Genomic DNA, 25,407 nt, shown 5'->3' with positions numbered 1-25,407 from the left:
CCACAGCGGGAGCCCAGCGCGGGCTGCCCCCCCGCCCGCTGCCCCCCCCCCCCCCCCACCGGGCCCAGTGCAGCAGCGGAGTGGGGCGCGTGCCCTGGCTCCGGGAGGCCGCCATGCTGCAGTGCGCTGGCCCCATGGGCGGGGCCTGCTCCGAGCGGATGCCGCTCCCCCAGAGCTGGGCCGCTCCTCCGGCCGCACCCCGTGTGCTGGGCCTGTGCCGCCCAGACGCGCTGGAGTCCCCGTCTGCCCTCGGGCCAGCTGCGGGTGCTGTGCGGGAGGGCCATCCTGCCTTGTGGTGAGTTCGAGCGGCAGCAGCAGGAGCCGGACAAGGACTGCGCCCTCCATCTTGCCTTGGGTCCTCCATCTTGGGACAGAGCCATGTGCGCCCTCCATCTTGCCTTGGGTCCTCCATTTTGGGACGGTGCCATGTGCTTCCTCACGGGAAGAAGCCGCTGCTAGCCACACCCAGGATTTCTCTGGATTAACCAATAATAATCAAGGGAAGTGAATGCCATCACTATGACCACATCCTGTACCGACTCGCGCCTGGCCAATCGGCGGGGCCCACAGTGCCCTCTCCTGCCCTCACTCCACCCCCCTTTAAAACCCCCTGTCCCATCAGGCCTCGCTCTCTCGGCCACTGGAGCTTATCGTTGCATCAGTGAGTGTGGCAGGGGAGCCAAACCTAGGTTTGAAAATAAATGACTCTTTGCTTTTGCATCGGACTGACTGGCTCCCTGGAGGTCTTGGGAACTTTGAAATCTGGGCACAACAGAAACTTTTATTTATTTATTTTTAAATATATTTTTATTGATTTTGGAGAGGAAGGGACAGGGAGAGAGACATAGAAACATCAATGATGAGAGAGAATCATTGATTGTCTGCCTCCTGCCAATTGAGCCCACAACCTGGGCATGTGCCCTTGACCAGAATCAAACCCAGGACCCTTTAGTCCTCAGGCTGATGCTCTATCCACTGAGCCAAACCAGCCAGGGCCACATTGGAAACTTTTAAATACTGACTCCTAGGACCCACCCAAGACCAACACATTAGAATCTCTGTGGTGACATAGAACACTCCACTATGAAGGATGAACAAAGTCAGTTTTGTCTTTGGAATGCTTTTCATCATGTTTTATCTTTGAAGCTGAGTGTGCTAAAATTTTTATTAAAATAAACTTTCTGGCCTTGGGCTTTTCTATTATGAAAGAGAGGAAGGTGACTTATCCTTTTTTTTTTTTTTGTAAATCTTTATTGTTCAGATTATTACATTTGTTCCTCTTTCCCCCCCCCCCATAGCTCCCCTCCACCCAGTTCCCACCCCACACCCCACCCTCTGCCCTTACCCCCCCCCACTGTCCTCATCCCTAGGTGCACAATTTTTGTCCAGTCTCTTCCCGCATCCCCCACACCCCTTTCCCCACCAAGAATAGTGAGTCCATTACCTTTCTATGTCCCTGATTCTATTATAATCACCAGTTCATTCTGTTCATCAGATTATTTATTCACTTGATTCTTAGATTCACTTGTTGATAGATGCATATTTGTTGTTCATAATTAGTATCTTTACCTTTTTCTTCTTCTTCCTCTTCTTAAAGGATACCTTTCAGCATTTCATATAATATTGGTTTGGTGGTGATGAACTCCTTTAGCTTTTCCTTATCTGTGAAGCTCTTTATCTGACCTTCAGTTCTGAATGATAGCTTTGCTGGATAAAGTAATCTTGGTTGTAGGTTCTTGGCATTCATCACTTTGAATATTTCTTGCCACTCCCTTCTGGCCTGCAAAGTTTCTGTTGAGAAATCAGCTGACAGTTGTATGGGTACTCCCTTGTAGGTAACTGAGTTTCTTTCTCTTGCTGCTTTTAAGATTCTCTCTTTGTCTTTTGCTCTTGGCATTTTAATTATGATGTGTCTTGGTGTGGTCCTCTTTGGATTCCTTTTGTTTGGGGTTCTCTGCGCTTCCTGGACTTGTAAGTCTCTTTCTTTCACCAGGTAGGGGAAGTTTTCTGTCATTATTTCTTCAAATAGGTTTTCAATATCTTGCTCTCTCTCATCTTCTGGCACCCCTATAATTCTGATGTTGGTACGCTTGAAGCTGTCCCAGAGGCTCCTTACACTATCTTCGTATTTTCGGATTCTTTTTTCTTTTTTTTTTTTAATTAAATCTTTATTGTTCAGATTATTACATTTGTTCCTCTTTTTTTTTCCCCCCATAACTCCCCTCCTCCCAGTTCCCGCCCCACCCTCCGCCCTCACTCCCCACCCACTGTCCTCATCCATAGGTGCACGATTTTTGTCCAGTCTCTTCCCACATCCCCCACACCCCTTTCCCCCCCAAGAATAGTCAGTCCATTCCCTTTCTATGTCCCTGATTCTATTATAATCACCAGTTCATTCTGTTCATCAGATTATTTATTCACTTGATTCTTAGATTCACTTGTTGATAGATGCATATTTGTTGTTCATAATTAGTATCTTTACCTTTTTCTTCTTCTTCCTCCTCTTAAAGGATACCTTTCAGCATTTCATATAATGCTGGTTTGGTGGTGATGAACTCCTTTAGCTTTTCCTTATCTGTGAAGCTCTTTATCTGACCTTCAGTTCTGAATGATAGCTTTGCTGGATAAAGTAATCTTGGTTGTAGGTTCTTGGCATTCATCACTTTGAATATTTCTTGCCACTCCCTTCTGGCCTGCAAAGTTTCTGTTGAGAAATCAGCTGACAGTTGTATGGGTACTCCCTTGTAGGTAACTGAGTTTCTTTCTCTTGCTGCTTTTAAGATTCTCTCTTTGTCTTTTGCTCTTGGCATTTTAATTATGATGTGTCTTGGTGTGGTCCTCTTTGGATTCCTTTTGTTTGGGGTTCTCTGCGCTTCCTGGACTTGTAAGTCTCTTTCTTTCACCAGGTAGGGGAAGTTTTCTGTCATTATTTCTTCAAATAGGTTTTCAATATCTTGCTCTCTCTCATCTTCTGGCACCCCTATAATTCTGATGTTGGTACGCTTGAAGCTGTCCCAGAGGCTCCTTACACTATCTTCGTATTTTCGGATTCTTTTTTCATTTTGCTTTTCTGGTTGGGTGTTTTTTGCTTCTTCGCATTTCAAATCTTTGCCTTGATTCTTGCGCTCCTCTGGTCTGCTGTTGGGAGTCTGTATAATATTCGTTATTTTAGTCCCTGTATGCTTAATTTCTAGTTGTTTCTTTATCATAACATCGAGGGTCTCATTAGATTTCTTGAGGATCTCAATAACTTTATCGGCAGCGTCTAGACAGTTCTTGAGAGACCTTTAAAGTGTGGTTCTGAACTCAATATCCTCCATTGACAATTTTGTCCTGTTTCTTTGTCTCCGCATTTTTTATGCTTTCTTGGTGCACCCCCTAGTGGTCTTTGTGCGCAGTCTTGTTGTAGTTAAGCCTTGATTGTTGTAGTTAATACTAGGGGGATTTGACCTCCAGGCCAACTGGCTGTGAGAATCAGCTGTGTCTGCAGTGGGAAAACTTCTGTCCTCTAGGGAGGTGCTAATCTAGCCTTTGCCTGAGGCTATCTGGCAAATGGCTCTGCACAGGGCTTGGGCGGGGCGGGTCACACGGGATCAACAGAGCAGGTGGAGGGAGCAGTTATGGCTTTTCTCAGTCCCGTCCCCAGAGGCTCTGCCTCTCAGAGTCCCAGCAACCGCTGCAAACCTCGGAGAGAAAGCTGCCCTCACATTCCGACCGATGCCAGACAGTCCCGCTTCTCCCGTTTGAGTCTGGGTCCCTAGAGACTTGCCCAGAACTGGAGCTCAGAATCTGAGACTCCCTCCCGATTGAAAACGACAACCACGCCCTCAGCTACCAGCCCACTCCTCGGGTACCTCTGCACCTTTGTATTTTCCGCACTGCGCCTCCTCTGAGTCTCCTATGCTGTTCTCTTTCCTTCTAGTTGAAGAATTTCCCTTCAGCCAGTCTTCCTATGGTTCTGGGCGATGTCCATTCAGTCTTTTAGTTGTATTTGTGAAGTGGTTGTTCGAGGCAGCTAACTCCGGTGTTTACCTATTCCGCCATCTTGGTTTTCTCTAACTTATTCTTTAAAACACACACACACACATACACACACACACACACAGGAATATGTCCATTACCTACAATGTGAAGGATACAAAGATGGGGAAGGGCAGGGTCTAGCCCAGTGATGGCGAACCTTTTGAGCACGGCGTGTCAGCATTTTGAAAATCCCTAACTTAACTCTGGTGCCGTGTCACATATAGAAATTTTTTGATATTTGCAACCATAGTAAAACAAAGATTTATATTTTTGATATTTATTTTATATATTTAAATGCCATTTAACAAAGAAAAATCAACCAAAAAAATGAGTTCCAGTGTCACCTCTGACACGCATGTCATAGGTTCGCCATCACTGGTCTAGCCTGTCTACCCCAGGGAAAGGAGGCACTCTTTTTGCCCCTGAAGGCAAAAAGAGGTGGGAATTAGGCAGGTTACTATGGATAAATTTCCCAGAGGCTTTGAGAACCAATCATAAGATGCATTTTATATTCTATTGAAAGTGAGTAGGGCGAGAAGTACCACATCGCAGAGTATGGCCCCAGCCCCTGGCAGGGTGTAGACAATGTTGATGACCACTCTGAGGCTCAAAGGATTTGTTATGCCCAGATTTCAGGATCCGCAAAAGACCACCAGGGAGCCAGCCGAGTCCGATGCAAAAGCAAAGAGGCTTTATTCGAGCTAGCTCGGCTCCCCAACCACACGCACCGACGCGGTGGCAAGTGGCAGAGAGAGAGGGAGCTCTGTGGGGAGAGGGGTTTTATAGGGGGGTTGAGGAAGGGGAGGAGAGAGGACTGTGGGCCCTGCTGATTGGCCGGGCGCAAGTCGGTGTCTTGTTACACAGGATGTGGTCGTATCTATGACGCGCACTTCCCTTGATTATCATTGGTTACTTTAAAGAAATCTTAGGTGTAGCTAGCAGAGGCTTGGGCTTCCGGGAAGAAGCTCCTTGCTGAGCACATGGCTAATGGCTGCTGCCCAAAAATGGAGGATCCAGGGCAAGATGGAGGGCTTAGCCCTGCCCTTTCAGATTAAGCAATAACCACCAGGACAGCATTAGCACCAGTGGAAAGAAATGAAGACCATCCAAAAGAGAATCAACAAAGGTTATTTATTCCCAACTTGCTGTAGCGAGGGAGTCACCCAACATCCCTGCATCTGGCAGACTCGAACGTTTTATAGTGGAAAAGGGAGAAGGCCTCCGGTGTGCCCTGGCTGAGGTGGGGGCCTGGGCTGGCTGGAGGCGGGCTCTCCAGAAGCAGGAAATCATCCCATGTGATTGTTAGCAAGGTTATTTGGTTTCCTCTGCTTGGTCCTGAGTTGGAAGACAAGGGGGGAGGGGAGGGCGGGTAAGGAAACTGGCAGCTATTGACCAAGTCCTGGCGATTTTGTGTTGATGGCTGCACAGGTTGTGGTTTGGCTTTCCAAAGTGGTGGCTGCAGAGATTGTGGGTCAGAATTCTATTGTCATATGTGGTCTGTTCATTTGTATTGTGGACGAAAGGGGCCACATGCAAACCTGACAAGCTCAGGGGAGGCCTGCATGGCGGTCTTGCAAACTCAGAGACCTAAATTCACCACAAAGAATGGTCTGAAATTAAACTTTAACTAAAAACAGTGATGGTGGGTAGTTACATCCTAGGCCAGTATCTTCACTGACAAGGTCAACCTTTACCTTAACTGAGCCTGTCTTTTTGCATCTATAACATACCCTTGAAATGTCTGAGTAACTGGTAACTTCCCCTTTTCTGGAGCCCTCGGGGCACAACGTAATGTACCTGGGCGCCAGGACAGAGACCACAGATTCCTTCATTGTTGTGTTCATCGTTCCCGCACCCACCTAAGTATGATGTGTCCATCATTTTACTTTTTATCCAATCCCAGGGGTTTCCCTGCTTTGCTTTCTCCCGCCTCTCTAGTCTATCACCAATGGATTTCATGTACCCCACCTATGTCCCTTTCCTTTGATTGCAATGTATAAATACAGATGTAACCCACCATTCTCTGGAGCATTATCTCAATTCCTTGAGGTTCTGCTTCCCAGCAATTGTCGACAGTTTGGCTCAAATAAACTCACAAAAATTCTTTACAGGTTTGAATGTTTTTATGTTCACAGTATATCTAATCGCCCACACCCTCCCCATTCCTCCTGGCAGGGAGGGCTCGGGTAACTCTTTACAAAGCCGGAGGAGACCTGGGGCCCCTCAGCAGCGGCTGAAGGAGTGATTGACAGGGTGGGTCCTGGATTAGATGGCAGAACCGCCCAGAGAGGTTCCCCAGAGGAAACTAGCTGGGCAGAAATGGGAAATGTGTGTCTTTCTTCTTGGAGAGGATGAGGGTGTCGCTGTCCCTGATACCATAGCTCCCCAAAACGGACCAGTCCTGCAGGACCTGGCCTAGGAACTGCAGCTCCTGCTGCTTTCTGAGCAGCCCCTGCTTGTCTTCTATCTGCTGCTTCAGGCCCAGCACCAAGCTGTTGGGGTCGACGGCATAGGCGTGGCTCCCACCTTCCGGATTCTGCACAAAGACCTGGATCTCCGGGGGGATGGTCTCCAGCAGGCAGACGCGCGTGTCGGAGAAGATCCCGAACTCGGCCAGGGAGCTGCGGCTGCGGAGGAGCTTCCGCTCGCCGCTGGGAGTCTGGAAGGACAGGCGCTGCAGGCCCTCGCAGCACTGTCTCCGCTGGATCTTCTCCTTGACCTTCCTAATGGAGCTGTAAGGGTTCACCATGAGGGTCCAATCCTGGCAGCCCCACTGCTCCACGGTCACCTGGATGTCCCGTGCCCTCTGCAAGAGAGACGCGAGGGGCTGAGTCACCACATTCCTCTGTCTGACACGCCAACGTTCCCCTTACCTGTCCTTATCTTTCCAACAGCAGCAGCAGCAAACACTCAGGGAGTGCCAGCCACCTTCCAGGTCCCATGCTGGGTGCCTTTTATTCTCTTCTTAAAGCATTTTATTCTCACAGCAGCCCTAAGAGGGGTTGGTTCTCCTATTAGCCCATTTTACAGATAAGGAAATTGTGGTCAAGAAGGGTGAAGTGGCTCAGTTAGTGTGTCTCACTGGTTAGCATTGACCCATGAACCAGGTCAGGGTTCAATTGCCAGTCAGGGCATGTGTCCGGGTTGCAGGCTTGATCCCCAGTAGGGGCGTGCAGGAGGCAGCCAATCAATGATTCTCTCTCATCATTGATGTTTCTATCTCTCTCTCCCTCTTCCTTCCTCTCTGAAATCAATAAAAAATATATATCCTATATAATAAAAGGCTAATATGCAAATAGACTGAACGGTGGAACACCCAAATGGTGGAACACCCGAACAACCAGTCACTATGATGTGTGCTGACTACCAGGGGGCACGCACAGGGCTGCCGGTAGACAGGGGACCGGGGGCCGTGGTGGGAGGGGCTGGGTGGGGGTGTGGAGGATGGGCCAAGACCCGCCCTGTGCCCACCACAGCCTTGCGGCCCACAGTTCCTTTCAAGGTGCACAAATTCGTGTGCTGGGCCCCTAGTGTGTGTATGCTATATAATAAAAGGCTAATATGCAAATTGACCAAACAGTGGAACAACTGGTCCTTATGACGTGCACTGACCACCAGGGGGCAGATGCTCAATGCAGGAGCTGCCCCCGGTGGTCAGTGTGCTCCTACAGGGGGAGCGCAGCTCAGCCAGAAGCCCTGAGCCAGGCTCATGGCTGGTGAGCGCAGCGGCGGTAGTGGAAGCCTCTCCCATCCCCATGGCAGTGCTAAGGATGCCTGACTGCCCCACGGGGAGTGGGCCTAAGCTGTCAGCTAGGCTCCCAGATTGCGAGAGGGAGCAGGCAGGGCTGAGGGACTTCCCCCCTCCCCCGTGCACGAATTTCGTGCACCAGGCCTCTAATATATATATATGCCTAAGCGACCATTCAACCCGTAGCTATGATGCGCACTGACCCCCAGGGGGCAGATGCTCAACACACAGGCATAGAAGCATGGAAAAGACTGATGAATATCAGAGGGAAGGGGAAGGGGAAGGGGAGGGCAGGAAGAGATTAACCATATATCTTATATACATACTAGAGGCCCGGTGCACTGGTGGGGTCCCTCAGCCTGGCCTATGGGGATGGGGCCGAAATCAGCAGTCCGAGATCCCCCAAGGGGTCCCGGATTGCGAGAGGGCCTTTGCCTGTACTGTAGGTTTGGCATCACGTAATATTATCTGTTATTTAGCATTTTTTTGTTTGTTTGTTTTCTGAGTATCTTCTCTGGTAATTCTTTCTAGGAATTCCCTCCCCCCCGACCCCCAGAATTTGGAGCAAGGAAAGGTTTACTGATCGAGAAGGCCTAGTTCGAGAACATGAGAGAACTAATTCTCCAATCCATTTTATTTATTTACTTATTTATTTATGTAAAATATATTTTTATTGATTTTAGAGAGGAAGGGAGAAGGGGAGAGAGATGGAAACATAAATGGTGAGAGAGAATCATTGATCAGCTGCCTCCTGTACCTCAACCACTGAGCCACACCGGCCAGGCTCCAATCCGTTTTAAGACAACTCAAAATTCAGGTGTCCTTCAGCAGTTTGCACAAGTTTGTTTCAGAGATTGTTGCCCCCCCCCCCCACACTTGCCCCAAGCCCAGTGTTGGCACAAAACAGCTGGCTGATTGGACTGGCCTGGGCTCAGTTCGTGCAAGGAATGATTGGGAGCACAGAACTGATTCTCAGGAAGGTCTGGGAAGAAGGAAGGAAAGCAGAACAAGGATCTGAAGGTAGGAAATCGGAGGCTCAGCGAGCTGAGTCATTTCCCCGAGTTCACAGAGCCGGCGGGTCATGCAGCCAGGCCTCGCACTGTCTGACCCCAGTGCCCCGTTGGCTCCGCTGACACAGAAATAAGCAGGTGAACGCTGTGCATGTGTCTCATTCTGGGCCTCAAGCCCCTGGCAGCCGCCCAGGGGGAGCCCTTACCTTCACGTTCCAGCTGGGGACCGGGTTGTCCTTGCCGTCATAGCAACAGTCCTGCTTCAGGCACTGGCAGGCCCTCTGAGCCACTATGTCCCATCGGCACCCTTCCGCCACGTTGTAGGTGGGGTCAGCTGGATCCAGGATGATGGGCCTGCAACACAGGGAGAGGGTCCCAGGCTCTTTCTGGCCAGAAAGCAGCCTTCTCAGGCATCACCTCTTCAAGGCCTGAGCCTCTGTGAGTCCAGAGCCCCAGCCCTCAGTCCACGAGGGCTCAGAGACATTGCTGGAGAGTCACAGGACAGAGACCACTAGATTTCCAAGAATTCCTCTTGGGGAGAATTCTCTAGATGTTTGTAAAAAAAATTTTGCCTGGCGGGCGTGGCTCAGTGGTTTAGTGTTGACCTATGAACCAGGTGGTCACAGTTTGATGCCTGGTTGGGGCACATGCCAGGGTTATGGGCTTGATTAGGGGATGTGTGGGAGGTAGCCCATCAATGAGTCTCTCTCATTACTGATGTTTCTATCTCTCTCCCTCTCCCTTCCTCTCTGAAATCAATAAAAATATGTTTAAAAGAAATTTTGATGATGATGATGATGTGTGTGTGTATGTGGGGGCGGGGGAGAGAGTGAGATGCCAAAGCAATATCAGATGCCCACTCAGGTAGGTGGGCCTCTTAAGTTCAAAGGCTTTGTTTTGCTGACAGGCTACGTAAGTTGGAGGCTAGAGCTGCTGAATCATTTTAAATAATAACTCCCTCTCCCCCAACTACTGATACTTGGGGTACTGGGCCAAACCCTCTGTGAATTTCCCTCTTTTAATGCTTACAATTCCATAGGTGGGGACTAGTATTGCTGTTGTTCTCCCCATTTTACAGATGAGGAAACCGAGGCACATAGACCTCCCTAAGTTCTCACAACCAGCAGGTGGGATTCCTCCTCAAAAGAGGAGAGGTTGGGTTGCCTCTACGTGTCTCTCCTCTACAGAAACGCTGAATGAATAGTTTAAGGAATACAAGCTTGAAGGGGCTTAGGGTTAGGGTTAGTTTCCTTGGGTTGCTTGCGTGACAACATGTGTTGGATGCCACGCCCATGATAAGAGCTGGCCTTGTTCCAGGGGCTTTCGACTTAGGAGGGAGCCGTGACTTCACGTGACAGAAGGTGATAGCAGGCCATTGGAGTGAACTGAACATTTCCGGCTCCAAGCTCGTTACTCCCAACATCCCTGGCTCCCTGTAGAAGCCAGGCTGCCTGACGGGGTGGGTCACCTGACCCAAAGTGCCCCATCTGGGGACCCGATACACAGGGCTGATGCCTAGTGATCAGACTGGTTCTCTCTGGAGTTTGGACCAGGGATGATGGAGGTCCCTCAGCAAGTAAGAGGGAAGCAGGGCAGGTGTGGGGAGAGAAGCAGAGGCCAAGAGGAAAGAGAGGGTGGGCGGTGAGACAGTGTGTCAGGGAGAGAGGGATCTAAAGGTTTGTCAGGTCCTGATGGTTTTCCAACCTCAATTTTCTGGGTTCCTTATAATCAGTCCTCTTTTCTTAAGGAGACCAGGCTTGTCTTCCTTGTTTAAAAAAAAAAAGAAAGAAAAAGACCCATCACTCACGTAAAAGAGCAATGAACAGTCTTGTGATATTGCTTGCGTTGACTTAGACCTCCGGATATGAAGAATTGTCTCAGGCTGGGTTCTCCCAGCAGCAGGTTCCCAAGGGAAGGATTTGAGTGCAAGAGTTTATTCAGAAGGAGAGCCAGGATCACCAATGAGGGCGTGGGGAGTGAGAAGGACAGGAAGGGTGCCCATCAGGGTGAGCATCGGGGTGATTGCTGCAGTGGAGGCTGGAAGTTAGTCTCCCGGGAGGGACGCTGGGATTAGCAGTATAGCAGGCGTGACCCAGAGCGAGTCCTTCCATCAGAGAGGGGAGGGAGCTGGGGTATTTAGCCACCAACTGCCACCAGGCAAAGGGACGCAGGTGCTGCCGTTGGGGGCTGAGCCAGCTTTCGCGGAAATAGTAAAAGCCCCAGGGCTGCGGACGGGCCCGGCAGCATGTGCCACCGCAGGCATCGACCAGGAGGCCTTCGCAGATACTCTCTCTGACCCTCAAACAGTCCCGTGTCGGTGGTGCGGGGGCTCCTGTTTTACGGAGAAGGAACCGAGGCAGAGCTGGGAGTAAACTCGGGTCTCCGTGATTCTTTCCACTTTCTCACGCTCTCTTTAAGAAACACTGACATGCTCTTCTGAGGGCAAGTGGGCTAAGGTAGGAGGGAGCGGTGGCTTGAGAGCCAAGGAAAAGGCGTGTAGCTGCTAAGGCCCCTGGCGATTTTGGAAGGTGGCTAACGTGAGATTTCCACGGCCAGTTCAAGGTTTCATTGCAGCCTTGCTACTTAATACAGCCCCCTCCCCACTAGCACCCTCCCTCGTTCTCTTGCTTCCCTCTCGGACATGTGTTTAGAAGCAGGGGCCCAGTACCTCTCTCTTTGGAGCTGTTTTCTGACAACGTCCTCAATGATCGGGTTCTGGAACGTGTAGTACTTGGTCCAGTAGATACAAAGGGACTGGTGCTCCTGGAGGAGCTCCATCACAGTGGTGAGGCCCTCGTCCAACCTGAAGCTCTCATTCTCCTGCGTGCCCATTTCCCAGGCGTAGATGGTCAGCAGCTCCAGGGCGTAGAGAGGGGGCAGCGCGGCCCTGGGGCTCCTGGCTCTCACATACTGTGGAAAGAGATGGGCGGAGAGAGCGAGACCCTAAGACCCTGTGTCAGGATGGCACAGGACCAGAAACTGGCAAGTCCAAGTTCTTGTAACGGGGGGGGGGGTGCAGGAGGCCGCCGATCAATGATTCTCTCTCATCATTGATGTTTCTATCTCTCTCTCCCTCTCCCTTCCTCTCTGAAATCAATAAAAATATATTTTAAACCCAGCAATACAATTTATTTTCTCCAAGATAAATGAGATTTTAGTAGGATTCTTAAAACTTAGACGATGAATTGTAAGCCTTCGGAAGAATGAGGCCTTTGTTTCTTTTAGGATCTTCGACAGACCATTTAACGGTACATAAAAGCAAAACCGAAATCCCAAAACCAAACCCAAAGAAAAGATCTATGTTCCCTGCCAGGGCTGATGTTCATGATGCTCTGATTTCTTCATGTTTAGGATTTCCGACTCTTCTACGATTGCTGTCTGGGACATGTGACCTTCCTAGGTATGATAAGCTTGTGAGAAAATTGCTATTTTCCCATCAAGAACAAGTACTAACTATAAACCTAGCAATCTTGGTCATCGTTTCTTTCAACACCCATTATATTTTTTATTGCTTTAAGACTTTTCTTCTGCAGCCCGATTCCCTTGCAACTTCTCTGCAAGTTCTTATTTAATACATGATTTTCGTCTCAGTTCCTCTTGGCAGTTGGACGTCTCCCTGAGGTTGTCCAGGGTCACCTATTTCCCAAATGAACTAAAGTGTGTTGCCTGAGAAACCCACCCTGGGCTGTTTACACGTGGACATGAGCCCTTTTCAACTCTGAGGGTGAATCTCGTGTGGCAAGAGCTTTTACTCTTGTGACATCTCTCTCTTCCTTCCCCAACTCTACTCTGTTGCTTTTTAAAATATTTATTTTATTGATTTCAGAGAGAGAAAGGGAGAGGAAAAGAGATATAGAAACATCAGTGATGAGAGAAAATCATTGATTGGTTGCCTCCTGCACACCCCACACTGTGGATCAAGCCCACAACCCGGGCCTGTGCCCTGACGAGGAATTGAACTGTGACCTCCTGGTGCTCAACCACTGAGCCATGCCGGTCGGGCCTCTGTTGCTATTTTTAATTCTGGATTAAGTCTGAGTTTTGGCCAAGTCTGATTCTGGTTCCTGCTCTTATTTGTAAAGGGCCACTTACATCCATGCTGGTGACAACAGTCCGTGAATCTGGTTTTATGGTTTGACCATCTGGTGGTCGCTATTGGGAGATGGGTAATAGGAATTTATTTTCTGTTGGGGGCCAGACAATGGGAATTTGATTGTATTTTGTATTTTTCCTTCTTTCTTTTTCCATCTGTGTGCCTTGAGTATTCTGATGTCTCCTGGGAGCCTCACTATTGTTGTCTTGCATGTCATTATGAATTTAAATCACTTAAAAATTTGTCTGCGTGTGTGTATGTGACACCTGGAAAATAACCTGTAAGATTAGGAGCTCACTGATGCATAGATTTTATGCTGTAATTAAAGCAGTAAAACCAAAGCCATTAGTTCTTTTTGTCTTTATGTTTATAAATGAAAAACAATGATCTAATTACAATACAATGTATCTGTGGGCAAGTCCCTTTCTCCCCACTCCACTATGGGAAATTTATGGAGTGTGAATAGGAATAAATTCATGGGTGAAGGCTCATATCCTTACCAAATGGGTCTGAGTCAGAATTTCACTGTACTCTTTTATTCCGGAAATATATGATTTCATAAAAGCAGTGGCTTAACCAAGGTAAAAAGAAAGAGAGAGAGAGAGAGAGAGAGAGAGAAAGAGCGAGAAAGAGAGAGAATGAATAACCCTGGTTAATATTCTATATTTGATGGATATGTAAGAAAATAACTCTTTCTTCTGAATATATATCATATCCTTATGAAAAGATGATAGACTTGTGCAAACTAAGATTAAACATTCTTTGAATGATATATTATTCCAACTGAAACCTCAGAATTAAAAAAATTCTATAAAAATTCCTGCTATTGGTTATAAACTAACAAATCCTCGGAAAAAAAACACAAAGAATTATTTTGCAAAATAATAGCATATATAGGACCTGCTTACAATGATGATTAAATATTTACAAAGTGACTTTAAGTTCCTGTTTCCATGACTATGCAGTATTTACATAAGCTCAATAAAAATTTGTCTTTCTTCCTACCAGGATAGAATTAGAGAAAACAATTTATCAATAAGTCAATAATAATATATCAAATATAAATATGTTTGTGTTTATGCCAGAACTCTAATCCAATTAGGTGTGATAATCAATCCCACTATTACAAATCAAGGACAAGATAAGATAGACCAAAAAGACAAATATCGTATGACTCCACTTATATGAGGAAGCTAGAATAGGAAAATTCATAGAGACAGGAAGTAGAATGGTGGTTCTCAGGGGCTGGGGGAGGGTAGCATGGGGAGTTAGTGTTTAATGGGTACAGTTTCTGTTTGCGGGGGGGATGAAAAAGTTCTGGAAATAGATAGTAGTGTTTACACAACATTGTGAATGTAATTGCCACTGAACTGTACACTTAAAATGGCAAAAAAAAAAATCCCCCCAAATAAACAAAAAACTTAAGTCAAAAGCTCAACTAGTCCTGGATGGTGTGGCTCAGTTGGTTGGGTGTCTTCCCATGCACTGAGGGGTTGCGGGTTTGATTCCCCGTTAGGGCACATGCCTGGGTTTCAGGCTCGAGCCCAGGCAGGGGGCGTGCCAGAGGCAGCGGAGATCGGTGTTTCACTCTCGCATCGATGTTTCTCTCTCTCCCTCTCTCTTCCACTCTCTCTAAAAAAAAAATTAAAAAAAAATACGCCTGGGAAAAATGAGTGACCCACCCTAACTACCTTATGAATAATGAGTGCTTGCTGCCCTGTTAGCTCATGATCTGGACTGAAGGGCAGCCCCACCCCTTCGGCTCATTTCACCTTCTTGCTTCTGGAATCTGTAGGTAATAAACCCTGTGACTGCGGCCTTTGCGTAGGTATATTGAAACTGCACCTTCAATCAACATGACCCTGAGAGTTTCACTTCCCCAGGCGGGAGCTCGATATTGAAGGAACCACCTGCTGACCCCTCCTTCTCAGGTCCTACTCTGCATATTCGTAATTTCAACACGCCAGTTCCGGCTTCTCAACACAGTCCTTTGGCCCTTGACCCCAGTCCATGAACTGATGTGAACTCTAAAATACTACTGAGTCATCAAAGTCAATGCTGACACCAGGGACTTTACCAAACTTCCTGATAGGCAGGAACTGTGAGCCCCTGTAGCATCATGGGACACTCGTTTTGTTTACCGTACAATACAAGCTCTTTATGCCCGTACGTCTCCATCAACACATCCTGTAACACTTAGCTGGATAAAACTTGTCAAATAAAAGAAAACATCAAATTAATAATACTGAATCAAAAAACAGTTTCATAAAACCATAGGTGGTCGAATCCTTGACTTAGGGGCAGAGGCTTGAACAGCAGGGAGGACTATCCAAGTGAAGCTGAACATTATCCCTCAGACAGACGTTACACATGAACGTGCGTGTCCTATTCAGGAAGAAAGCACTTTGCAACAAACAGAGCAAACACACCATTCCACTGAGCTCTCGGTTCTCCAAGCCACAAGCCTTGGATCGCTTCCTCTAAGTGAATGTCTTACCAGCAAAAACAATTTTATTCTTGGCTTTGGCAATGCTAATGTCTAAAGATATTTCACAACCCTGGTTGATATCATAGTCACATAAGAAAACTGCTGGTTTCCCACCATAAACAGACTAACTGTAAACTCACTGACCTTGGCAATGTTCTGATTTTTTATCTTTCAATACATTTACTCTTTTAAAAAATGTTTTTAAATTGATTTTTAGAGAGACAGGAAGGGAGAGTGAGAGAGAGGAAAAAAACATCGACGTGACCGGGAATCGAACTGACAACCTTTCCATGCACAGGATGAAGCCCAACCAACCCAGCCACACCAGCCAGGGCAATACATTTGTTATTATTTTTAACTGAGTCCTTCTGAAATCTGACTCTCTTACCATTTTTAAAAATTAGAAAACGTCTTTTTATTTTTCTAATTTTTGTGTTTTTGAGCCCTTCTTTCACAAGTTTAGATGACTATTCATCTGGATTGTTGTGTGTACATAAACCTTATATAATTTTTATTTTAAAACTACAAGGTAAGCCCTAACTGGTTTGGCTCAGTGGATAGAGCGCCGGCCTGTGGACTCAAGGGTCCCAGGTTCGATTCCAGTCAAGGGCATGTACCTTGGTTGCGGGCACATCCCCAGCAGGGAGTGTGCAGGAGGCAGCTGATCGATGTTTCTCTCTCATCGATGTTTCTAACTCTTTATCCCTGTCCCTTTCTCTCTGTAAAAATATCAATAATAAAAATATACCAAAAAAAACAAAAAACATTTATTTAAAAAAAAATAAAACTACAAGGTAAGTAAAACCAAATATAAACTTCATTCTGAATAATCTCTCCAGGAATAAATATATACATCCTGACATATCTTAAAGAGATATACCACTTCCCTTAATAATCTTTCTTTTTTCAATTACAGTTGACATTCAATATTGTATTAGCTTCAGGTGTCATATGGATATTTTGAAATATGCATGATACCATGCAGACATCGCATGTGAAATCTAAAAGGCAACTGCTATGAACGTATTCACTCAGTATTAATCATGACCCCAGGAACTCCCCCATTGGAGGGGAACTGGTGTGGGTGGAATGCAACGAGTCTTTCCTCTTGTTAGCTGTCCTCAATGGGCAGAGATTAACGTGCAGATATGCCATTAGCCAAGACTAGACTGTGTAACTGCAGCATTACAAGTACTTGCTCACTGAAATTCTGTAAGTTCCTTATTTTTCTCCTTCCTCCAGTTTTTCTTTCTCTTCCTCCTCCCCTTCCTCCTTCTCTTCCTCCTCTTTCTCTGGCTTCTTATTTGTTTATTTTTTTATTGATTTCAGAGAGGAAGGGAGAGGGAGAAAGAGAAACATCAATGAGAATCATTGATCAGCTGCCACCTGCACGCCCCCTACTGGGGATGAGCCAGCAGGGAATGGAACCGTGACCTTCTGGTTCATAGGTCCACGCTGGCCGGCTGGGCTCTCTAGCTTCTTCATTGTTCCACTTTATATTTCATGACACTAGCATTCTCTCTCTCTCTCTCTCTCTCTCTCTCTCTCTCTCTCTCTCTCTCTCTCTCTCTCTCGCCACCTCCATTTCTCCTGGCGGCAGTTTCCTGCGATGACCTGTCTGGCCGCTGCCTCTTCTTCCCTCTCTCCTCCACCTCCCCCCGCGCCCCGCAGCCCCTCACCTGCAGGTACCAGTGTTTGACCAGCCGCAGGAGGCTCTTCAGCTTGGTGGGTCGATGCTTCACGAAGTCTCTCTGCAGCTCGCAGAAGGAAGGAGAGAGATGCCCGGGGTACGGGCAGGCCTTCACCAGGTTCACATAGACCTCGGGGGACGGCTGCGAGTGCGGAGCAGAAGGCCCTGGGGGAGAGGAAGCGAAGGGAGAGGCGGATTTAGGAAGCCCCGTGCCTGTGCCTGGAGAGCCTGCTAATTCACAGGAGGGTTTCCCGGGAAACCTGAGGCCATAAACCAGCGGTTCTCAACCTTCCTAACGCGCGACCCTTCAATACAGTCCCCAATGTCATTGTTACACACTGAGCATCATGAAAGCACAGTGATTCATCACAAAACAATATGTAATTATATGTGTGTGTTCCGATGGTCTTAGGCCACCCTGTGAAAGGGTTGTTCGACCCCCAAAGGGGTCGCGACCCACAGGTTGAGAACCGCTGCCAGTCCTTCTGCAGAAACAAGCGCGTTTTCTAAATCTCAGCCACCCAAGCTCTGTTGTCTCCCTTGCTGTGCTCAGGTCTGTTTCGGATCTCTCTCTCTCTCTCTCTCTCTCTCTCTCTCTCTCTCTCTCTCTCTCTCTCTCTCTCTCAGATTTGCTTGGACCCCCACATCGCAGGGGGCACCCCGTTCCAGGTGAGAAAGCTGGGCCCTGAGAGCGCCCGGCAGAGGAGTGGGCGCTGGGCGGGGCGGGCATCAGGACCGCGCCGTCCCTCTCGGCCCCGCCCCCGGTCCCTGCCGGTTCCCCGCCGCCCGGGAGCCGGGCCCTGGGTCGCCTCCGGTAGGAGCTACGGGAGCACCGAGGTTGCGCTCCTGACTCCCCCCCGGGCCTGGCTCCGGTGCAATCGCACAGGTGTCCGCGCGGCCCTTGGAGAAACCGGTTTCCCAAGCTGAGCCACGCGACAGGCGGAGCGGGGTCACCCGGTGCCAGGGGGTCACCAGCCCCAGCGCGGCGGGTGGAGGGGGCGAGTGTGGCCGGTCCCCGGGGCCGGGCACGGTGGCGTCTCCCTTACCCAGGGCCCTGTAGGCCGGCACGACGGTGACGGTGACCGGCTCCTCGGTCCACCTGGTCTGGACGGTGAAGGCGAGAGCATCGGGGACGCCCGGGGACACCCCCAGGACCTCGAGCCCGAGGTCCAGCAGGTCCTGGCAGGTCCACAGCGTGTTCCGGATCAGCCTCAGCGCGGCGCCGTGGCGCGCGGCCGCCTCCGGGAAGCCGCGGAAGCAGCTCAGAAAGGCCACCAGCTGCACCTCCGCGCTGCCCGCGAGCGCCGTGCCGTTCCCGAAGGAGCCCACCTGCGGGACACAGAGCGTCACCGGGCCCCGGCGCCAGGGTCACCGCACCCCGACGGGGGGTGGGGGGCACCCATCCCCCCCTTTACAGGCGAGGAAACAGACGCGGGGCGAAGCCGCTCACCCAGGGTCGCAGGGTGCGCAGGCCCCCAGGTTCCTCCCCGGCTTTGCTCTGAGACTGTCCTCCCCTGCAGCCATGTCTGCTCCCAGGGACCATGACTGCCCCTCCACGGGGAGGCGGACACGGTCTGAGTGATTTTTGGCATTAAGGGGGGGGGGGGGGCAGCCTTGCCTGGTGGATAAGAGCCTGGGCTGTGGGGTGGGGCAGCCTGACCTGGACCTGACTCCTGCCTTGGTTTTCCAGCTGTGATCATAAATCATCTCTCTCCCTCTCTCTCTCTCTCTCTCTCTGTCGGGAGGTGGGATCGCTGGGCATGAACCGGCCTCAGATCAGCCTCCTCTCCCGGTGGGTGAACTGGTGCGGCCGGTGGGGTGAGCACTCGCTGGGTCTGGTACCCCTGAAAGCCCTTCGTGCAGACATGACCTTTTCATCCTCACCCCAGTGACTGAGGTGGGTACGAGTAGAGTTATCTCTGAAGTACAGATGAGAAAACAGGCTGTGGGGGGAAAGCTACTTGCCCTGGCTCCTAGCCAGCAGTCATGGTCACAGTCAGTGATAGAGTCAGCCGGGCAGGCGTGGCTCAGTGGTTGAGCATTGACCTATGAACCAGGAGGTCATGATTCAATTCCCGGTCAGGGCACAGGCCAGGGTTGCTGGCTTGATCCCCAGTGTGGGGCCTAGGGGAGGCAGCCAATTGATGGTTCTCTCTCATCATTGATGTTTCTCTCTCTCTCCCTCTCCCTTCCTCTCTGAAATCAATAAAAAGATTAAAATAAATAAATAAGTCACTTGACCTCAAGCTTCAGATGCTGGGAAGAGATGGGGACTGAGGTTTCCAAATCCTTCCCGGAGGTGGCTCCCCTGGAGGGAGGACGTGGGCACTGGGCCGGAAACCAGAAGGAGGGGAAGGAACAACACCTTAATTCTAGTCTTGCCTTGCCACCAGCTTCCTGTGTGACCTTGGGACATCGCTCATCCTCTCGGCGCCTCGGTTTCCTTAATGTTTAAATGAGGGACTGACTGAGACTGTCGGATGCTCCGTGGCCTTTCTAGTTTGGGCCTCTTGAATGTGGAGCCTTCAAGGACAGGAGGCCACATGAAGCAGCTGCGGGGGGCTCTCACAGGGGCACCCGGAGCCCTGGCTGTGGAGGTAGATAGACCCCGGTTCAAAGCCCAGCTGTACCACCAGCTGTGCGGCCTGGGGCAAATCACCTCACCTTTCTGTGCCTTCATGGAAAAAACACAACTTTTTATTATTAAAAATAAAAGTAAAACATAGAGCCCTAGCCAGTTTGGCTCAGTGGATAGAGAGGGTCAGACTGTGGACTGAAGGGTCCCGGGCTCGATTCCAATCAGGGGCCCAGGTTGCGGGCTTGATCCCCAGTGTGGGGCGTGGAGGAGGCAGCCAGTCAATGATTCTCTCTCATCATTGATGCTTCTATCTCTCTCCCTCTCTTTTCCTTTTTGAAATATATATATATATTTTAGAGTAAAACATAGAGAATAAAATGAACTCATATATCCAGTCAGCTTCAACAAGTCTTAACTTCTCGCCACATTTGCTTCATCTAAACCACATTAAAGTAAATTATAGACACCAAGAAACTCTGTCCCTAAATAATTTAGCATTTGTGTACAACGTAAGAGAACATATCTCCCATAAGCACAGAACTAGCACACCTAACAAAATCAACAATGATTCACTTATCTCATTTAATATCAAGGTCATACTAAAATTTCCTCAGCCCTGTAGCTCAGGTGGTTAGAGTGTCTTCCCATGGTTGCTGGTTCGATCTCAGGTCAGGGCACAAAGAAGTGGAACAACAAACCAATCTCTCTCTCTCTCTCTCCCCCTCTCTATCTCAAATTTAAAAAATTTCCCCAATTGTTTCTAATCTATATTTTATGGATGATCTACTCACACCAGGAGCCAGCCGAAGGCTTTGCTGTGCATTTGGTTGCTATGAATCTCAAGTCTCTGAGCCTCCGTTTTGCTCATCTGAGAAATGGGAAAAGAGCAGTTTCTGCCTCACACGGTGCACAGCGTAGAGATCACACCTGTTCGGGTTATGCTGGTGCACCCCAAAAAGTGAACTATTTTAGCTTCCTTGCCGGGTTGTTCTGCTCGAGGCAGCAGTGGGGTGGGGTGCAGGCAGCGAGGTGGGGCTCCCAGCGACGTCAGCAGCATGGCTAGGGATAAGGAGGCAGAGGTCCCCAGCACCCTCCGAGATAAGGACCCTCATGCTGGGTGTGCCCCGCCCTGGCCTGGGATGGAGAAGCCGGTCTCACCTTCACCAGCTTCAGCACCCGCACCTCCTGGTCCAGCCCACACTCTCTCTCGAGGGGCTCTTCCCTCAGGGACTGCTCCACGGTCTTCACGGCCTCCAGCACCTCTTCCTTCCACTCCCGGCTGGGCTGCAGGCACTGAGCCACGAAGGAGTCCAGCCTGGAGGCAGGGGTGCCGTACAGCTCCATCTCCGCGGACAGTGCCATGGCTGTGTGACAGCACCCCAGCCAGGCAGATATGTAGTCACACACCCAGCTCCTGGCATGCCCGCCCCTCCTTTTTTTTAAGGGAGCGCCTCCTCAGTTACCCTCTAGCGCCCTGCTGGGATAACAGACCATCGCGGAGAGGAAGCCAGGAGCGACGGGGCTGATCTGGGGCGCCCTTCTCGGGGACCCCTGGCTGTGGCAGAGGCACAGAGGGGCGCTGAGCTGAGGTTGGGAGGAATGGGGCCACCTTAACAGGCTTGGCTTCTGGCCCAACTTTCTGCCATTGGTTTCGATTCTCAACTTTTTGAGTTTCCTTCCAATGACGTTTGGAAAGTGAAATTGGCTTGAGTTGGTCCTTAGAAGAGGCCACTCTCCCGAGAGGTCAGAGTTGGATGGGATCCGTCAGTCCGGCCGTCCCACCTTGTCACCCAGACTGCCGCTCAGGCAGGGGAGGGGTTTGCTCACGGTGGGGATGAGCAGTGGGGACTCAAGTCGGGTGGAACAGACTTTATATTTTTTAATTTGAATATTTTTATCTGTTCACTGACAGTTGATGTTGAATATTATTTTGTGTTAGTTTCAGGTGTGCAGCACAGTGGTCAGACAGTCAGACACTTTACGCAGTGTCGCTGGGGTTTCCAGTCCCCACCTGCACGGGACACAGTTATCACATGCTCTGGACTGCACTCCCTGTGCTGGACTGGACGTCGCTGGGGCTGCTTTGCAACTGCCAGTCTGCCCTTCTCAATCCCCCACCTTTTTCACCCAGCCCCCTCCCCTCTGGCCACCCTCAGTCTACTCTCTGTATCTATGGGTCTTTTTCTGTTTTGTTTGTTCGTGTACATTGCTCTTTGGATTCCACATAGAAGAGAAATCAGATGGTATTTGTCGTCCTCTGACTTAGTTCACTTAGCACAATGCCCTCTAGGTCCATCCAGCCGTCACATAAAATGGCTGAGTAATATTCCACTGGACGTATGCACCACAGCTTTAAAAAAACCCACTCGTCTGTTGACGGCTGCCTGAGGCGCTTCCATAGCTTGGCTATTGGAAACCACACTGCAACGAACATGAGTCCGCGTACACGCTTTCAAATAAGCGTTTTGAGTTTCTTCAGCTATCTTCCCAGAAGTGAAATCCCCGGGTCGTAAAGCAGTTCCATTTTAGTTTTTTGAGGCAACTCCATACTGCTTTCCACAGTGGCTGCGCCCGTCCGCGTACTCGCCAGCGGTGCAGAGGGCTCCCTCTTCTCCACATCCTCGCCAGCACTGGTTGTTTGTTGATTTGTTGATGGTGGCCATTCTGACAGGTGTGAGGTGACATCTCATTGTGGTTTTCATTTGCATTTCTCAGATAATTAGTGTCATTGAACACCTTTTCATAAGTCCATTGTCCATCTGGATGTCCTCTTGGGAAAATGTCTGTTCAAGCCCTTTGCCATTTATTTATTTATTTATTTATTTATTTATTTATTTATTTATTTATTTATTTATTTTTGTAAGAGAACATTTATTGGGTAAATTATAGAGGTAGAAAAAGTAATTCCTAGAAGAAATGGGCTTAGGAAACACGGTATAGAGCTAAAGGAAGGGCCCTTGGGGGTTGAGAGTGAAGGAGCTCGTGGTAACAGGCCTGGGCGGGGAGGGGGGGGGAGGGGAAGGGCACAGGAAGGCACGCCTGTGCTCCCGAGGCGAGACCTTTGCCCATTTGTAAGTTGGATAGTCTGGGGGGGTTTTGGTGTTGAGTTGTATGAGTTCTTTATAATTTTGGATAGTAACCCCTTATCAGATGTATCATTGGTGAATATCTCCTATTAAGTGGGTTGTCTTTTCATTTTGTTGATGGTTTCCTTTGCTACGCATTTTTTGTTTCCCTTGCCCAAGGAGATGTATCAGAAAAAAATATTACTAAGAGAGATGTCTGAGAGTTTACTGCCTATGTTTTCCTTTAGGGGTTTTATGGTTTGAAGTCTTACATTTAGTTTTCAATCCATTTTGAGTGTATTCTTGTATACGGTGTAAGAGGGTGGTCAAGTTTCTGTTCGTATCTATCCGTCCAATTTTCCAGATAGATGTTGGTGGAATCTTTAGGGTTCTTTAGATACAGTCTCATGTCATCTGCCTGACAGAACAGACTTTTTTTTTTAAAAAAATATATTTTATTGATTTTTCACAGAGAGGAAGGGAGAGAGATAGAAAGCTAGAAACATCAATGAGAGAGAAACATCGATCAGCCGCCTCCTGCACATCTCCCACTGGGGATGTGCCCGCAACCCAGGTACATGCCCTTGACCGGAATCGAACCCCGGACCCGTCAGTCCGCAGGCCGATGCTCTATCCACTGAGCCAAACCGGTTTCGGCCAGAACAGACTTTAAATTCCAGTTAACTCTTTACAGACTCTTAACCATTTTGACCCCGTGCCCGTAGGTTGTCATGCAAATTAAGCATGGGAATATTGAGCAGAGAAAGCACTGACTAAATGCAAGTATTATTCATTTACTAATTATCTAGTGAGTGTCTTCTAGGTGCCAAACATCGCACTAAGAAGACAAAATGAGACTGGTTCCTGCCCCAAGAGGCACCCGGAGCAGCAGAGGAGCCGAACTAGGGACTGAGAGCGGAGTGTGCCGGCGGGAAAAGGGCATGGAAACCTGGCAGGAAGCTGGCAGAAGAGGGTCTTCTGGGTCACCTCTGGTGTCAGTGGACGCCTGACTGAGAAGAGTCTTGAAAGACTGGGGATGTGGCCAGGAGGAAGCGGGCACAACACAGGTGAAGACAGAGAAGCGTGAACTATCCAGGTGTGTGCCGAGGACTCAGATGTTAAATATGCCTTGGCATGGAGGGTTAAGAGGGGGAGACGGAAAGGATGTGCCTAGACAGGCGGGCAGGAGTTTAATCTTGGAGTGCCAGTCACTCATTCATGCATGCATTCATGCAACGAACATTCTTCTGAGCATCTATTATGTGCCAGTCAGGAGTTGGGCATAAAGCAGTGAACAGGCAAAATTTCCTGCCTGCAGAGGGCTTACTTTCTGATGGTGAAGACAGACAAAAACAAGATAAATAAAATTATAGTAAATGAGAGGGTGATAAGTGCTAAGCAGAAAAATAAAGCAGAGAAAGAGGTTAAGAGGTAGTGTGTGTGTGTGTGTGTGTGTGTGTGTGTGAGTGTGTGTGTGTGTGAGTGTGTGTGTGAGAGTGTGTGTGAGTGTGTGTGTGGTTGTTCAGTCTTAAGGTGGTTAGGGGAGGCCCTAAAAGGAGACATTTGACATTTGCACAGACATGAATGAGGTGAAGAGTGAGCCATGTGTATGTCAGAGGGAAGAGGATCCTGCATGGCAGAAGGAACGGCAAATGCAGAGGTCCATGGCGATGGTGGGCCTGGTGGGTTTAAGGAACATCGGTGTGCAGGGAGGGACATGATAGGGGAGGAGAGGGGGAGGGGAGGAGGTTTGAGTTGTACAGGGTGTGTGTGTGTGGGGGGGGCGCTAAGGGTGTAGGACCTTGAAGACCACTAAGACTTTGACTTTTTAAAAAAATGTATTTCGGCCAAAACCGGTTTGGCTCAGTGGATAGAGCGTCGGCCTGCGGACTGAAAGGTCCCAGGTTCGATTCCGGTCAAGGGCATGTACCTGGGTTGCGGGCACATCCCCAGTAGGAGATGTGCAGGAGGCAGCTGATCGATGTTTCTCTCTCATCGATGTTTCTAACTCTCTATCTCTCTCCCTTCCTCTCTGTAAAAAATCAATAAAATGTATTTTAAAAAAAATGTATTTCGGAGGGAAAGGGGGAGAGAGAAAGAGAGCACAGCACTGATTCACCAGTCAGCTGCCTCCTGCACGGGGGACCGAGCCTGCAACCCGGGCACGTGCCCTTGACTGGGATCCAACCCGGGGTGTGTGTGGGGGTGAGGGGTGGGGGTAGGGTTAGTCCGCAGACGGACTCTCTAGCCACTGAGCCAAACCAATTAGGGCAAGACTTTAACTTTTACTCCGAGCCAAATGGAAGAGCCACCGGGGTTTCCAAGAGGCAGAGCATGGTCTGGCTTTCCTTTTACCAGGATGACACTGCCTTCTGCGGGAGAGCAGAGCAAACGCAGAGGGTGTGGGTGCAGGTCAGGCGGGAAGCAGTCCAGTAAGGGAGCTACCGCCACAATCCAGACAAGAGACGTGGCAGCTTGGATCAAGCTGGTAGTCGTGAAGGGAGGGAGAAGCAGGATTATTTATTATTATTTGTTTTATTGCGGAAAATTAAAATAAAGTAAAATTTAAAAAGCCCTGGCCCGTGTGGATCGGTCGGTTGGGCTTCGGCTGCCGGTTCCCTTCCCGGTGGGGGCGGCACTATAGTTACCCTGGCAACGACGCGCCGCACCAGCGGAAGCAGTGACGGCAGGGGCTGCGCGAGTGGACGGAGG

At 49.2% G+C, this 25,407-nt stretch overlaps 1 protein-coding gene across 1 annotated transcript; it reads right to left on the bottom strand.

Moving 5' to 3' along the window:
- Positions 1-6,124: 6,124 nt before the first annotated feature.
- OASL (2'-5'-oligoadenylate synthetase like) lies at positions 6,125-21,022 on the bottom strand. The gene is made up of 6 exons (XM_059676203.1): positions 20,789-21,022; positions 18,099-18,381; positions 17,042-17,217; positions 11,450-11,691; positions 8,988-9,135; positions 6,125-6,829 (listed from the first exon to the last, which is right to left on the bottom strand). Exons 1-6 carry the CDS (start codon positions 20,990-20,992, stop codon positions 6,329-6,331), a joined length of 1,554 nt encoding a protein of 517 aa, XP_059532186.1. The 5' UTR covers positions 20,993-21,022; the 3' UTR covers positions 6,125-6,328.
- Positions 21,023-25,407: the final 4,385 nt, after the last annotated feature.

The sequence above is a fragment of the Myotis daubentonii genome, chromosome 19 (genome assembly GCF_963259705.1).
Source record: "Myotis daubentonii chromosome 19, mMyoDau2.1, whole genome shotgun sequence".
Taxonomy (NCBI): Eukaryota; Metazoa; Chordata; class Mammalia; order Chiroptera; family Vespertilionidae; genus Myotis; species Myotis daubentonii.
This window is presented reverse-complemented; position numbering and strand designations above follow the sequence as displayed.

Bases quoted from the DNA above. Each gene is read 5' to 3' on its own strand.
- OASL (XM_059676203.1), bottom strand. From the start codon at position 20,992: ATGGCACTGTCCGCGGAGATGGAGCTGTACGGCACCCCTGCCTCCAGG. The intron at 18,382-20,788 runs GTGAGACCGGCT...TGTGTCCCGCAG, and splicing joins GGGTGCTGAAGCTGGTGAAG to GTGGGCTCCTTCGGGAACGG. The intron at 17,218-18,098 runs GTAAGGGAGACG...CCTCTCCCCCAG, and splicing joins GCCGGCCTACAGGGCCCTGG to GGCCTTCTGCTCCGCACTCG.